This window comes from Danio aesculapii, chromosome 14, assembly GCF_903798145.1.
Source record: "Danio aesculapii chromosome 14, fDanAes4.1, whole genome shotgun sequence".
Classification (NCBI taxonomy): domain Eukaryota; kingdom Metazoa; phylum Chordata; class Actinopteri; order Cypriniformes; family Danionidae; genus Danio; species Danio aesculapii.
Genome location: NC_079448.1, coordinates 10,087,088 through 10,103,764, shown reverse-complemented (window position 1 = coordinate 10,103,764; position 16,677 = coordinate 10,087,088). Strand labels below are relative to the sequence as shown.

Sequence of the window (16,677 nt, the reverse complement as noted above, 5' to 3'; positions counted from 1 at the left end):
GCGGATGCCTTTCCAGCTGCAACCCATCACTGGGAAACACCCATACACTCTCATTCACACTCGTACGCTATGGCCAATTTACTTTATATTTAATTCACCTAGAGCGCATGTCTTTGGACTTTTGGGGGAAACCGGAGCACCCGGAGGAAACCCATGTGTACACGGGGAGAACATGCAAACTCCACACAGAAAGGCTATCTGACCCAGCTGGGACTCGAACCAGCGACCTTCTTGCTGTGAGGCGACAGTGCTAACCACTGAGCCACCGTGTAGCCATAGAGAGAATTAAGTCCATTAAATAACAGAACAAGTACTGGCAGTTCATTACCAAGTTTTTGTACCATGATTTAAAACACCAACTCAGACAATACATTACTTCAAACTAATAATTTCAGTCAAATCGAAAGTCCAGGGTCCCTTAATGCAGTTAAATCAATAAATAAAAACAACAATAAAAAACATGAATCACCAAATACAGAAAACTGTTACAGATCATTTTACATCAAGTCGTAATCATTAAAATGTTTGACTTTGTGTGTCCAATAAACCTAGTATACAAGAAAGTTTGCTTTTTCATACAAATAGCAAATTCTGAGATAAAAGAAGTAAAAGAGTTCAGTCTAATTCAATTTAGAGGGATGTGACCCATTAAGCTAAATAAATCTTATTTAAACACACCTCCCAGTCCAGCACTGAGGCTTGCCATTGTGCGATCTTGTCAATGTTCTCCAGTCTTCTTTTGCGCTCATTGATTTGTTGGGTGACGTTCCTCATGACAGCGAGTGCTGCGGCCACATAGCGGTAATCACTGCGGTGAACAGAAACACAACACCCACAGACACTAAATATATTTAGAAAACACACAGATAGGATAGGTCATGTGTTGCAATTTACAGACAAACACAACTAGGTAAAACTAATACCAAAAAATGTATTTCAAAATATGGAGTGTTCTTTAACTGGGCAGAATGAAAAGATGAACCACTGTTTTACAACATCAATATTAAACAGATGTAGCCCTCCCAGATCACTGGAGAACACTCCCTGTCATTCACCCAAACTACATTTCCCATCACGCTTCGCAGCCCCACACCTGTTTCAGGTCACGCCTTGATTACACACACACAGCTGAAGCTGATCAGGTCTATAAACTCACAAACACATTCTGGCTGAGTAGTAAGCATTATCAAGTGTTTTCCTGTTTAGTCTAACCATGTTTTGACCATTGTTTGTTTTATGTTTATGTATGTCAACCATTTGCCTGTTACACCAATTACTCTTTGGATTATCTATATGCTACCGTCTGTCCCTGTTTGAACCTTGCCTGCCAGCCCATTCTAATAAAAGCTGCTTTTGGCTTCATCGACATCATTACACTAACAGTTGATCACATACGTTTACAGTAAAAACGCATTACAGAAATGCACAAACAAGTTAGTATTGCTAAATGGTGGTTTTCAGATGATAGTTGGTTCTCTCTAGTTGTGTTTACCAATAATATACAGCACAGCTCCTGTTATATTCTGTTCTTTGTCAGTTTGTTGTCTATTAATGTGTTTCAAATGGGATATGTTGCCTTTTGAAGGGCACTTTGAAGTGGAAAACATCATGGCCACCATATTGAAGTGTTGTTATTGAAGTGCTCAAAACTGGCTTCTAAAGGATATATCTGATGGACTTTTGTGCCATGATCCTTTGAGAAAGGAAGCTGCTTGGTTTCACACACTGCATTCACACACTGAATTCAGTTCGGAAGGATTCATCCCAATTCTCTAATCTCTATTGGATGACCCCTTCCGAATAGTACCCAACATTTAAATAAGTGGTTAAAAGGATAGTTCACCCAAAAATGAACATTCTGTCAACCGTTAGCCACCTTTATGTCGCTCCAAAACACTGAGATCTTTTTCAGAACATATATATTTAATAGTTTTGAAGATATTTTGGTTGAAATCTGAGAGCTCTCCCATTCTCAATAGATAGCAATAGTCATTTAAAGTCAAGAAAGGTACCAAAAAGCAGAATATATGCATTCAGTGGTTTAATTGAAATATTATGAAGCTTCGAAAATACCTTTGTGTGCACATAAAACAAAAATATTGACTTCATTGAAGAGTTTTTCTCCTTCAGTGTCAGTATAGAGTGCACATTCACAAAGATGCCAGCACATGACTATTTTTGGAATGTTTGGGTTTGGAACAATGAACACTTTTCACACTTCTGGGTTTTTTCAGTAGCAGAAGTTACCCTAGTTGGGTAAACTTAGAGCGCACTGAATGTGAGAGTACAACAAATCATTTTTTACAATCCTATTTGCTGAAATAACAAAAGAAAAAATCCACCATGGTGTTTTCTGAGACTGATAAGGGCAGCCAGAAGAGGGAACTAAGATAAATTTACTGTCCTCCCCATAGACGCTGCATTAGAAACACCTAGCAGAAGCTGTAATTCGTTTTTGTAATTTAATGCAAAGATGATATACTACATACATAAATACATATACAGTTGAAGTCATAATTATTAGCCCCCCTGAATTATTAGCCCCCTGTTTATTTTTTCCCCAATTTCTGTTTAACGGAGAGAAGATTTTTTTCTAAACACAATAGTTTAATAACTCATTTCTAATAACTGATTTATTTTATCTTTGTCATGATGCCAGTAAATAATATTTGACTAGATACTTTTTAAGACACTTCTATACAGCTTAAAGTGACATTTAAAGGTTTAACTAGGTTAATTAGGTTCAGGCAGGTTAGAGTAATTAGGCAAGTTATTGTATAACGATGGTTTGTTCTGTAGACTATCAAAAACAAATAGCTTAAAGGGGTAATAATTTTTAACTTAAAATGGTTTTGAAAAATTAAAAACTGCTTTTATTCTAGCCGAAATAAAACAAATAAGACTTTCTCCAGAAGAAAAAACATTATTAGACATACTGTGAAAATTTTCTTGCTTTGTTAGGCATCATTTGGGAAATATAAAAAAAATAATAATTCAAAGGGGGGCTAATAATTCTGACTTTAACTTTAAATATTTATAAGTTTTTTTTTCTTTTTCTAAATATAAAAAACTCTTAAGGATTTAATTCTTGTGAAAAGGGGCCATATGAGGGTAATTAATAATCTAATTTTTATTTATGGGTGAACTAACCCTTTAATATCTAATTCTCCTGTGATCTCCTGAGATGTTGTTTGTAAAAATATTTAAGTGTTTTAATTTGGATTCTCCTGTGCTGTGTGATTATTCCAACTGTCCAAATGTTCATAACACAAACTGGCCATGATTCCACTGAAAGCTGCAAATGTAACTTATTCAGAAAATATTGCATAAATAGTTTATGAATAAAGCATTGTTTCAGCACCATGTGGTTAAGAGAACAGAAAAGTCTCTTCCTTGGAAACTGGCACAAAGTATAAATAATAAAAGTGAGCGTTTCTGAAACTGGGGAAGCTTGTGGCTCTTTTTTCCTACATTATGAATGAGTTGTGCCTTGGAGTGTGCTGAAGAAATGCAATAACAATCGCTGTCATGTTATCTTGGGTTCACATGGTGGTGTTTGGAAGTTCCAGCAGATAATTTACTCAAAACCTTTTCATGAAAGTCTTTGCTCAAGCATTTTTCTATGTGATTAATGCCAGCTGTAGACTACAAACATTTTTTGTTGTCTTACATCTTGTCACCATTAATAAATGTGTCAAATTACATTAAAGAGCCCCTATTTTGGTTTTTGAAAATTACATTCCATGTAGTGTGTAACACAGCTCACAGCAAGTGAAGTGAAATATCCAGCTAAGGCCTAAATCTGAAAGTTGACAGTTTTTAAAACTAATGATTCATCTAAAAAGAGTCGACTCATAGTGGTTAAAATGAATCGTCTTCAAAACGAGTCTTTAGCCGTTTCCGCGTGACGTGGCTCCAAACATAAACCCCGCCCAATTGTTGCATGCACAAACCTATGAAAATTTATACCTGTGGCCCCGCCCACTAACCCAGCAGCAAATACAAACAGACCCTGAAGTCATCATGAGTCATGATGACGCTGTGCTTACCTGGATATTATTAGAAGTGTGAGGGAAATGGGCGATTCATTCGTTTGTTAAAGGAAGGATCAGAAAAGACTACTGATGTATGAGACTTGTGAGAGGAATGGATAGACAATACACCAGGGGTGCATGCTAAATAATGCCGTTGCACTGCCGTTTGTCGCTGCTATGGCCACCGTCAGCTGTTCCTACACATGTGCAGCAGTCAAGGTTCAGAATAGCTTAGCTTTTGCTGCTGTGTGGATTAATACCGAATGCGTCTCATAGTTAAGAATGGAGCAATATGCTGGTGTTTAACGTAACACTGAGCGCACGTGCACGAGCGCAAACCCCTCCCTGCCTCCTCCCCCATATAAATATGGAAATGACTCTACTTTGGCAAAACCAAATGAAAAAGCAATGGCAAAAGCAAGCAAAAAGAGAAACTTTAAACAGAATGTAAATTGGAGGTGCTCCTTTCCGTGGTAGTCCAGAGATAAACGGTGTTTTTTGCAAGTTTGTCCTCCAGAATTAATAACAAAAGTAAAAAATATAGTGGGAGAGTTTAGCTTACACGGTTAACGCAGTGGGGTCTGAACATCACACTGTGAAGGAATTAAAAAAGAAATAGTGCGATGTAAAGGTGTCAAATTTTGTAATGTCCCGTTTGATTGACAGAGATAAATGAACTAAAGAGAGTGGATATCAGCAGCGTGAGTGGCGTAGCCCGTAAAGCGCATGGCAGCATGTTTTGACCAAGTGGCAACCTCCCGCTCTCCCTCGGGAAGCCAATACGGAAGTAACTAAAACTGCAATTCATCGACTCGCCTTGGGGGGCTGGCTCCAGGAAGTCCAAGTCATTTCTGACTGCAATGGGAAATTGGCCATTTTTACAGCTGATAAAAACATGCTTACAGCCTGGTACAAAAGATGGCTTTGGTGCATATAGCCATGATTAACCTTCATGACAACTGTGAGGGGGGTGAATTTTTTTATAACTCATCCGTTTCATTTTTATTAAGTTATATTAAGTCTGCATAATTAAGGGCGTGGCCACTTGAGTGACAGGCTAATTAGCCGATGAACTCGGCATATACATTGCATTTTTGTTTTGGTTAATGTGTCTTTACACAGTCAATTGCCTTTTGGGATTATTTCCTACAATTATCAGATGATATGGCATGCTGTGTGCACTTAATTGTGCTCACAAACTATTTACGTGGTCTTCGTTTCCCAGGTGAGTGAAATTATATACTTATATACCATCTCTATAAATGTATTTGTTTTATTTAAGATCATTTATCGTTTATAATGTTATTTAGAGCTGTAATGCCCTCCAGAATGTGACAGATTGATTAGCTGTAGGCTCTAGAACAGTCATCTGAAGCGTTGTCATACAGTGTTACGCCTGGATTTCATCAATAGTCTTGCATTTACTAACACACACTATATCTGAAGTGTTTGGAACGTATTTCGCGTTTTCCTCCTGTTGAAAAAACGTCATAAGAACAATGTTTAGTGGCTCAGTGTATTACAGCAGTATTTTTAAAAGACTAAACACTTAATTGATATAGTGTATAACCAAGCACATGTGGTCAGAACACAAACGAGTCGCAGGTAATAAAGTATTAAGCGTTTCTCCCAAAGTAAAGTCTGTCTGCCAGGTCTAAGCAAAGTGCCAGCAGGTGTCTGTAGCTTCGCTCACTCTCTGCCTCTTTGCCCTTGTTTGGTATCCCGCCGTGGGTGCGATGATGCGCAAACAAAATGGCGACGGTTGGCCGCGCCTACTTGTAGCTTCTTTTGCAGTGGTCAGAAACCTATGGGTGACGTCAAGGATACTACGTCCATATATTTTACAGTCTATGGTTTCGCTACATCTCCCAGCATTCCTCTCGTCTGATTACCCTGGCACCTGAAAGCTATCCCAACTATTTATACTCCTTCTCTGCAGCTAATCATTGTGAAGTCTTGTTTTTGTCCCGCATACCCTGCTGAAAAAACCAGCTTAAACCAGCCTTGGCTGGTTTTAGCTGGTTGACCAGACTGGTTTAGAGGGGTTTTGGCCATTTCCAGGCTGGTTTCCAGCAATTTCCAGGCTGGTCTTAGCTGGTCAGGCTGGAAAATGACCAGTTAAATCCAGCTAAAACCAGCTTGACCAGCCTGGTTTAAACTGGACATAGCTGGTTTTGGCTGGGCTCCCAGCCTGGCTAGGCTGGTCAAGCTGGTTTTAGCTGGTCATCTCCCAGCCAGACCAGCTAAGAGCAGGCTGGAAATGGCCAAACCCCCTCTAAAACCAGGCTGGTCAACCAGCTAAAACCAGCCAACCAGCCTAGGCTGGTTTAAGCCTAGGCTGTTTTTTTTCAGTATGGTACAATTCTGAGCATTTCCCTGTTTTCTGACCTGATTCTGTGTTTTGACCCTGGACTGTTTTCTCGTTTCTGTGATTGTTGATGCTGCCTGCCTTCTGTGATTCTCTGCTCAGTTGAGAAGGGTCTGAATGCAGACCTGGGGCCTCATGTACAAAGACTTGCGTTGAATTCATACTAAAACATTGTGTATGGACAAAGCTGTAAATGTGCGTACCCAGTAAACATTCAGATGTATGAAACAGTGCGTACGCTGAATGTCACGCATATTCTCTTTGTACATCTGAATTAACATGAAACTGAGCGTACGTGCACGAGCGCAAAACCCCTCCCTGCCTCCTCCCCCTAATAAATATGGTAATGACTCCACTTCGGCAAAACCAAATGAAAAATCAATGTCAAAAGCAAGCAAAAAGAGAAACTTCACAGAATGTGAATTGGAGGTGCTCCTTTTGATAGTAGACCGGAGATAAACGGTGTTATTTGCATGTTTGTCCACCAGAATGAATAACAAAAGTAAAAAATAGAGTGGGAGAGTTTAGCTGATGCGGTTAACGCAGTGGGGTCTGAACATCGCACTGTGAACAAATTAAAAAAGAAATAGTGCGATGTAAAGGTGTCAAATTTTGTAGTGTCCCGTTTGATTGACAGAGATAAAATAACTAAAGAGAGCGGATATCAGCAGCGTGAGTGGCGTAGCTCGTAAGGCGCATGGCAGCGTGTTTTGACACTATCAATCATGAACTCGGTTTAAATCCAGCATCTGATAAACTCAATCTTCTTTTTTCCCCATTTCATATCAGATATTGCCTACTCTTCATCACGAGGAAGACAAGTAGGAATCATTAATAGGTGTGTGTATTGTGTTAAGCACATTTGAGCATCACATATTATTTGCACATTTATTGAATGGAAATGTTTCTGATTCCCGTATGCAAATTCGTCTTCTGATGGCGCCTTTATAGCAATGTGCTCCGATTACACTGAGAAAACCGTCGATCGCTGCAAATTGCGCTTTAATGTTTGGCTGGTCAACTGTATGGTATGGAAACCTAATATACCTGCTAGACATGCGGATGATCCCATCCCATACAGCTGGCATTGCACGGCTCAAAGATACTTTGTAGTGTGCAATTTAACACAATTGCCTCTAGGAGTCGCCAACGGAAATAAAACAAACACACACAAGAAATGCATGTACATGCCAAGGTAATGCCAGACATGAAGTTGGCGTGGACCAACGCACATTCTCACGTTCATTTCATTGTGAGTAAATCCAAACGTGAGCGTGAAATCTGGTGTACGCTTTTGTGCGTATGCCACATTGATACATGAGGCCCCTGGTGCAATGCAATCTGTGCTGCATCCAATGCTTTTTAATGGGCTCACCTTACCCTACCCCTCACAGTGACGGGGTTAAGGGGTTACATTGTTATGAATGTATGTATACGACAAAATATGAATGTTAGTTTAGTCAGATTGTGTTTGTCTGTACAGTAACTGTGAATTAAATTGATATCAGTACACATTCAAAATCCAGATATTTCCAGATATTCACAAAATTATAATGCCAGAAGGCTATTTGACTGAAAGCACGTGTGACATTCTGCTTTGGCCTGAACATAATCCTCAGATCTCAAGGCAATGTGTTTTGTATATATGTGTGTGTTACCTATGCTCCTGTGCCGTGTACTTGAGTAACTCTGCAAGCTGTAGAGGATATTTGCATATCTTCTGCACAGGCGTGAGGAGGAAGCCATCAATGGCAATGTCAATCATCTGCTGGAGGAGACGACAGGCTTCAAAAAAGTGCTGATAGCGTCCATCCTTCATCAGCTTGGAGAGCTCCATGCAGGCATCTAGATGGTTGTTGCAATACTCGGAATAGATCCAGAAACCATCTTGCTGTATTAAAAAGAGATAAAAAAGTTGCTTTGTGGGTTTTCAGGAGTCATTTCAAAGGTCTGAATAGCTAATACAAGGGAATACACAACTACTATTAATTAGTGGGGCGTTTCCAAAAACTATCATTAGCCAACTAAGGTCACAAGTTCCGTCGTTACAAACACAGTTCATTGGCATTTCCCAAATACACCATTCCAACGAACCTTCGCAAACTGCGTCGCAAATTTGTATGCTTGCAACTACAACTCCGGAGCTGTATTTAGAAGCATAGTTCCTGGTTGTGTTCTATTCCCCGTTATCCCCCTATTCCCTATTCATTTCGAACATTTCAACATCTAAACTGGGAATAAAGTAATCTCTCTTAGGTGTAATTTGCTTTCAAAGTATTTTTACAGTTCTGTTTTAGAGATCATCATATTGACAATTGCGTTCCCTGCGTAGTGCATTTTGAAAACTTATGCCATTTTGAACACAGCCGTGGCTCATGACGAAAGCTATAGGTAACATATTAATTAAAAGTGGAATTTAAATTAAGTCTCCAAAGCTTGTGAAAACAAAATATACAGCATGCATTAATGCTTTTAATTTATAATAGGTTATTTATTAAGTATCTGTGTTGTATATGACACGGGCCTGTTGGTTAGAATATTTCTGCAGTGGTTTGAATGTATCAAATTGTAAAAGTAGACTTTTTAAGTAATGAAAAAATATCCATTCATTTTCTTTTCGGCTTAGTCCCTTTATCAATCTGGGGTCGCCACAGCGGAATGAACCGCCAACTTATCCAGCATATGTTTTTATGAAGCGGATGCCCTTCCAGCTGCAACCCATCTCTGGAAAACATCCATACACACTCATTCACACACACATATACTACAGACAATTTAGCCTACCCAATTCACCTGTACCGCATATCTTTGGACTGTGGGGGAAACCGAAGCAGCCGGAGGAAACCCACGCGAACGCGGGGAGAACATGCAAACTTCACAAAAAAACGCCAACTGACCCAGCCGAGGCTCGAACCAGTGACCTTCTTGTTGTGAGGCAACAACACTACCTACTGCGCCACAGTGTCGTCTGAAAAAATATCAAATTTAATAATAATAATAATAATTATTATTATAAAAATTATAATTATAATAATTATTAATTATTATTATTAAGTAGGATTTTTTTTTCATTTCTTGATAAATAGCCTACTGTAAATTATAACCATTAACGATTTATGTGATTTATATATGTGATTAGAATTCGTGTTAGCTAAGTGGTTTTATGTTTTAGCAATGTTATGAAAAGGAAACAGGCCCTACAGCAGGGGTCAGGAACCTTTTTTCAGCAAAGAGCCATTTCAGATCGTTTTTATCAAATGCATTTTTTAAAGAGCCATATAGGGTGTGTGTATATAACAAAACCTTAATTTTTTTATAAACAAAACCTTTATTTATGTCCATGCACAACTCAAAAATAAACAAGTATGACGCATCACTATGTATTAAGAAATGACAATTTACAGATTTTTTTTCTTTTTGCCTTTGCCACTCATGAATGTTTGAATATACATGCATAAGGTTACCGTATAATGTAAGTTACCTTAGAAATGTACCACAGAAATGTAAGAAATATAACTTGCCCTTTATTGTTGCGATTCAAGTTAAACCACAGCACCACATATGCGCATTGGTTGAAACGTCCTTTTATTGTAAACCGAGTTCCTATTCATTTTGCTAAAGAAAATATGATATAAAGGGAATTGTAATTGTATTTTCAATAGGAAACTGTTTTAAATATTTTGAAATGTTATTGAAGAGAGGCAGCTGGAGAGCCACATATTTTTGGTCAAAGAGCCAAATGTGGCTCCCGAGCCATAGGTTCCCTACCCCTGCCCTACAGTATATGTGTCGTTTACATATATTTCAATTAGCATGAAAACAAGTGCATGTTTTTATCAAAACTAATATTGTATTTAATTTCAAAGAAGTTGTTACTCCACCCTGTTTAGAGCGCCATTATGGGCGTTTTACGATATAACTAGCGTGGTTCATACAATGGATCTGCAACGGAGAAACTACAGTTTTGGGAAACACTCATCACTGCATCATTCTTTACCCAAACGATCCATCGTACTGTGATAGTTCAGCCGTGAGTTACGTGGTTGTTTGGGAAATAAAGAAAGTATATGATGTAAAAAAAAAATCTAATGTGACCCTGGACCCAGGGACGTAGCCAGAAATTTTGGGCCCTATGGACAACAATTCCACGAAGGCCCCCGGGAAAAAATTTGAAGGCAGAGGGGGGTGATGAGTGAAACATTAGTGATCTCTCCGAAGAGAAGAGCAAGTGGGGAATGGAGGGTGGTCATAAGTGAAATGTTAGCAATCTCTGAAGATGATAAGTAAAACATTAGCAAACTAACGGGGGGCATCAGCTGGGGTGGGGGAGTATATCGCTGTGTCCCCTGCAACCCATCGATGGGCCCCTAAATTTACAGGGTTCTCTGTCTGTCATGCTTCCCCCCACTTACTACGCCCCTGCCTGTACCACAAAACCAGTCTTAAAGGGATAGTTCAAGCAAACATAAAATTCGAAATGAAATGAAACTCCCTTCACTTGTTCCAAGACTTTTCCCTCAAAATTTACTCAAAATATACTCAAACTGTAAAGTGCTTCCAAATATTTATGAGTTTCTTTATTCTGTTGAACATAAAAGAAGATTATAGAAGTTTATAGAAAGCTGTAACCATTGACTTCCATAGTATTTGTTTATCCTACTATAGATCTCAATGGTTACAGGCTTGTCAGCTTTCTTCAAACTATCTTCTTTTGAGTTCAACAGACTAATGAAACTCCAAAAGGTTTGGAAACACATGGGCGTAAATCGTAAATAAATAGCGGTAATTTTACATTTTTGGGAAAACTAGCCCTTTAAGTTAAATGGTTTATTTGTGAAAATAGCCCAGAATACATAGTAAAATGATAAATTATGCCTAAAATCATTATGATGGTAACTAAAGATCAGGTTCCATAAAGATATTTAGTAAATGTTCTACCATAAATATATCAAAACTCAATTTTTGATTAGTAATATGCAGAACAAGTCCAAAAACTGGTTTTGAACAACTTTATTCTCAATGTTATTTTTTTAATCCTCAGGATCCAAATGTATCCAATCCTAACAAACCACACAACAGTGAAAAGCGTATTTATTCAACTTTCAGTTGTAGTATAAATCTCAATCTCCATGAATTTATTGATTTTGTACAATGTACTTACATGTTCCAGAAAACATGGTCCAATTTCGCTGAGATGGGGTTCCTCAATATTGTACTGTTTCTCCAAGTCCCGCACGAATCCCATTTGAAATCTGTAGATATCCTCAATGTTTCCAAAAATCACTTTTAGCTGGTCATCATTGAACATGTCGATCCTCTTTCGGCACTGCCTTAAGTAGCCCTACAGAGAGAAACACTTTCAGTCTAGCTCTCTGGAAACTTCAGATGATCATGTCACATAAATCTGTAATAATGGAGTGGTTTAATCTAAAACTTCTAAAAGAGACACGATCCCTTTATATGATAGACGGTTTTCATTTTTGTGATAATACACAGAGCTCATTAAATCTGCAGAAGCTCATGATTGTTTAACTCATGACAGCCAATGACGCTTGTTCTTGTGTGTCAAGCTAGAACAGTTTGTTTACTTGTACAGATGAAGAGAAAATGATTAGCTCTCTTGAGTAAAATTTGAATTCTTTTTAAAATATTTCCCAAGTGCTGTATAATAGAGAATTTTTTAACACATTTTTAAACATAATATAACATTTTTAATTACTAATTTATAATAACTCCAGTAATTTAATTTTGAGCTATTTTAGCCTTTACATAACTAGCATACTAGAGCGGTAATCTAACTATACTAACTACTAACTATACTACTATACTATAAATACTTAACTATACACATAACCTAAGACAGACTATACAAGTAGTTTTACATAAGAAGGAACAATATTGTCCAAGATATTGTGCAAAAGAGGTATTTAGAAGTGAAGAAAACAAGTAGTGCAACATGATTTGTGGTACATTCACAAGTAAACATTTATTTTCTTATTGAGTACTTGTAAGACGGAGTTTAAGTAAAATGTCCGGTGCATATAGAGAAAAGAGTGTTTCTACAGGTGGTTTGTCAAGACCACTCACTTTGAGGGACGTTATTAGAGGGAGGAAAGGTTATAGCATTTGATTAAAGATTATGAGGGCATATTCGTTTTTATAAAATAATGAAGTGAACAGATACATTTTTTACAAGAACTATTATATATACAGCTGAAGTCAGAATTATTAGCCCCCCTGAATCATTAGCCCCCTGTTTACTTTCCCCCAATTTCTGTTTAACAGAGATTAAGAGATTAAGATTTTCTCAACATATTTCTAAACATAATAGTTTTCATAACTCATCTCTAATAGCTGATTTATTTTATCTTTGTCATGATGACAGTAAATAATATTTGACTAGATATTTTTCAAGACATTTCTATACAGCTTAAAGTGACATTTAAAGGTTTAACTAGGTTAATTAGGTTAACTAGGCAGGTTATGGTAATTAGGCAAGTTATTGTATAACGATGGTTTGTTCTGTAGACTATCGAAAAAATACAGCCTAAAGTGGCTAATAATTTTGACCTTTAAATGGTTCATAATAAATTAAAAACTGCTTTTATTCTAGCTGAAATAAACAAATAAGACTTTCTCCAGAAGAAAAAAAATATTATCAGACTTACGTTGAAAATTTCCCTGCTCTGTCAAACATCATTTGGGAAATATTTAAGAAAGAAAAAAATAATAATCAAAGGGAGGCTAATAATTCTGACTTGAATGTATATATATATATATATATATATATATATATATATATATACACACACATATATACAACAGTTCTGCCCGGTTCTTGAATCTGATAGGCTGATAGTCGTGAGATATTAAAGTAATATCAGCACTCGTAAAGCCTCTTCACCCTTGTGTATTACTCTGCCTACATGAGTGGCAAGCAGAGAACTACAGTTTGACAAATATTGTAGCTGTTAGACAACATAATGTACTTTTGAGGCTTTTTTTTTAGGTTGTAATGTAGTTGTTTAAATTGCAACTATGCAGTTTATTTATAAGGACCGTGCCTATTTGAAATATTCAGAAATTCATAATTTCCAAAATTCAGCGCGTTGGCGGCCATTAGCCTATCATACTGGAGCCTGGAGAAACTGAGTCCAGCTTCTCCAGCTCCTAGGCTGCAGTTCTAGCACAAGACGTTTGGCTATAGGTGAATTGTTTGTGCTCAATTGAGCCTGATTTCTCTCAAGGTTTTTTAATTCTTCACTTTCGCTAAGTTTTTTCCTCGCCGCTGTCGCCACTGGCTTGCATGGTTCGGGATCTGTAGAGCTGCGCATCAATGGATTTGCTCTTCTGTGTTTGGACTCTCAGTAGTGATTAGTAAACCACACTCAACTGAACTAAACTGAACTGAACTTAAACACTGAAAACTGAACTGACACTGTTTCCATTTACTATGATCTTCTATGTGAAGCTGCTTTGACACAATCTACATTGTAAAAGCGCTATACAAATAAAGGTGAATTGGATTGGATTGGATACTGAGCAGAGCAAAGACGGTTGACGTTCCAGCACAAGATGATGACAGCGACAGCATAATACATTATGGAGAGAAAGACAGCATTTGCTAACTACAGCTGAACAAAGCATTACAGAACATGTAAATGACATTCTAAGTCAAGCTCTCTCTTTTGTATGTTGTTGTGCTGTTTTTACACCATAGTAACCTGCTAGTATTTGCTTTGCTTTGGCTTTTTTCGGGGTTAATTATTGTGATCTCCCAATTGCAACAGAGAAATACTGGGAAATCTCAGTAGACTGATGGCATTTCATGTTGTTCAGCCTTATAATCTTAATATGTGAGCAAAATCACCTGTTTTGTTATCGTTTTAGATATTATGCTACAGAATCATTCTAATTCTAGCTCTAAAGTGACGTTTGTGAAGTAGCAAGTAGTGTTCTGACATCAGCTGCCGATGTGAATGAATGGTGGAAGAAGTAGTTTCTCAAACAAAAGGGTTTTTGAGACTCTCCATGTTTGATTTAGTTTTTTATATACACAATTATGTCGTCAAACTTTTGTATAAATGCAATATCACATGAGTAGTAGTGCGATATGGCTGTATATCTTCACCGGTGGGACATTAAGTCACTCGCACTGCTACTCGTGTGATATTGCTCACATATATTAATATATATACGTATATTAATATATATATATATATATATATATATATATATATATACGTGAGCAATATGACACGAGTAGCAGTGCGAGTGCTTTAGTGTATATATATATATAAAAATTGTATTTAGCTTTCGTGGTGACTGTAATAAGGATAATAATATTTAAATTAGCAGTTTTTAAAAAAATATGTAAAATATAAAAAAAATTATAAAAATACGATAAACAATGACCTTGCTCTATTAAATATAACATGCGAAATATTTGAAAAATATGTACAATTTCAGAGGACAACTATTAATTTTGTCTTATAACTTATATATTTGTTTTTATTACAATACAATAATCCGTGACCATTTAAATTAAGTAAAAATAATTATCAGCTTATAACATACTGTAGTAAAAAATAAACATCGCAGCAGTAAAAAACAAAAACCACCAACTCATATCATCATATCATCATTAACACACAACATTCAAACAAAAGTTTTAAACTTGGGATTCATTAAAAATATCTACATTCATTTATGATCTGAAAATGTGCAAGATTCCTATCAGTTAAATTACAGTAAATTGTTGAATTATTACAACTTTTTTCAATTTCCAAATTAACTTAATATATTCCGTGGCACCAACAGAATCTGATGAATGCAGCTGTACCTCACATATGTCCTTCAGGTGTTTGATGTAGTGACGCTCAGTACTCATGATCTCATTGATAACATTAGCCCTCATCTGATCTCGATTCTGCAGCGGTTGGCCAATGCACAGGCAGCCGTTGCTTGGGTCAGTGTGTCCGTTCTGCACCTCGCTGGCACCCTCAGCGGATTCGGTGGCGATGTTTTCCTGGTTAACCCATAACTGGTAGGAAAGAAACAAAGATAAAAAACCTTGTTATATCTCCAAGTTCTGCATTTTTTAAATGAGATCCCTAATTCTCACTGGGATAAAGATGCAGGATGTGTATACTATGAAAGATTCCATATAGTACAAACAAATACAAATTAATTTCGCCATTGAGTTCTACCAAAGACAGCTGGCCATATAATCTAAAATGTGGGTCTGGGGCTCACATTGCATTGTTTCATGACATATGAAGAACAAAGTAGTGCAGTTCAGCCTGAATTTTCATGTGTTAATGGGGTATTGAAATCTAATAGTGGGATATATTTACAATATTTACCATACAATAAGAATAACAATCTCATTTTTAATTTTTTTACAGTCAATACTTATATTAGGTTATATTTATTGGACAGTTTACAGATCAGATTCAGGCTGGTGAAGGGGAATGGAAGTCAAACCAGTAATTGAAGTAAATTGCACATTTGGCTCAATACAGGATCGTATTTTTAAAAAGTTACATTATGACATTTTTGGCAAGACTGACTAAATACTTATGGCAGTCCCTCTTTGGCTTTAAAAATGATCGTCAGGATTTATTTTAGTAATAAAAAGGCAAGGACACAGTTATTTTCAAGGCTGAACTTAGTGCCTATTACCATTCAGACACAAAATGTTTAGGAGAAGAATACTCTAATCAAATTTCAAGGTGATTTACTAAAGTTTGTGATAGTCTTTTTACCATACACCCAGTGAAATGCAGCGCCATGTGCGATTAAAGTTTTTTTTGCTAGTTTCAGACCGGCGCAGGTTTCATTTTCACATTTTGCACTAAATGTAAAAAATGCATATGTGGCCATTTGCGTGCTCATGGGTGTGCTGGTCTGAAAAGAAGGTGTGTTAAGGCACATTGTTGGTGCGTTGCTATTTTAAGGCAACTGAATTAGACCGCACCATTAGTGCAGGGTTTTTATTTGTTATTTAAAGAGATTGCTACTCTGTTAAAATAATTGGGTTAAAAATACACCAACATATAACCCAACTATAGGTTATTTTAACCCAATGCATTGGGTTATATATTTTAACCCAATGCATTAGGTTATTTTGATTTAATGTTATTTTTTCAATTCTGGTCTTACTATTGCTACTTTTACTATTAATTTTAGAATTATGGCTGTGTAAATATTTATTATACAGTTTTCAAAAATATTGAAAATGCTTTATTTCCATTACATTTAAGTTGCAGACAC

The 16,677-nt window shown here is 36.8% G+C and overlaps 1 protein-coding gene across 5 annotated transcripts in view; it reads right to left on the bottom strand.

Moving 5' to 3' along the window:
• The window catches only part of arhgef9b (Cdc42 guanine nucleotide exchange factor (GEF) 9b), a 104,218-nt gene that overhangs the window by 18,414 nt on the left and 69,127 nt on the right, over positions 1-16,677 (bottom strand). For all 5 annotated transcript variants that reach the window (XM_056472000.1, XM_056472001.1, XM_056472004.1 and 2 more), the window contains 4 exons: positions 15,245-15,445; positions 11,564-11,743; positions 8,061-8,293; positions 679-808 (listed from right to left, as the gene is read on the bottom strand). In XM_056472000.1, the coding sequence (XP_056327975.1) occupies positions 679-808; positions 8,061-8,293; positions 11,564-11,743; positions 15,245-15,445 (744 nt within the window). The remainder of the gene's footprint in view (positions 1-678; positions 809-8,060; positions 8,294-11,563; positions 11,744-15,244; positions 15,446-16,677) is intronic.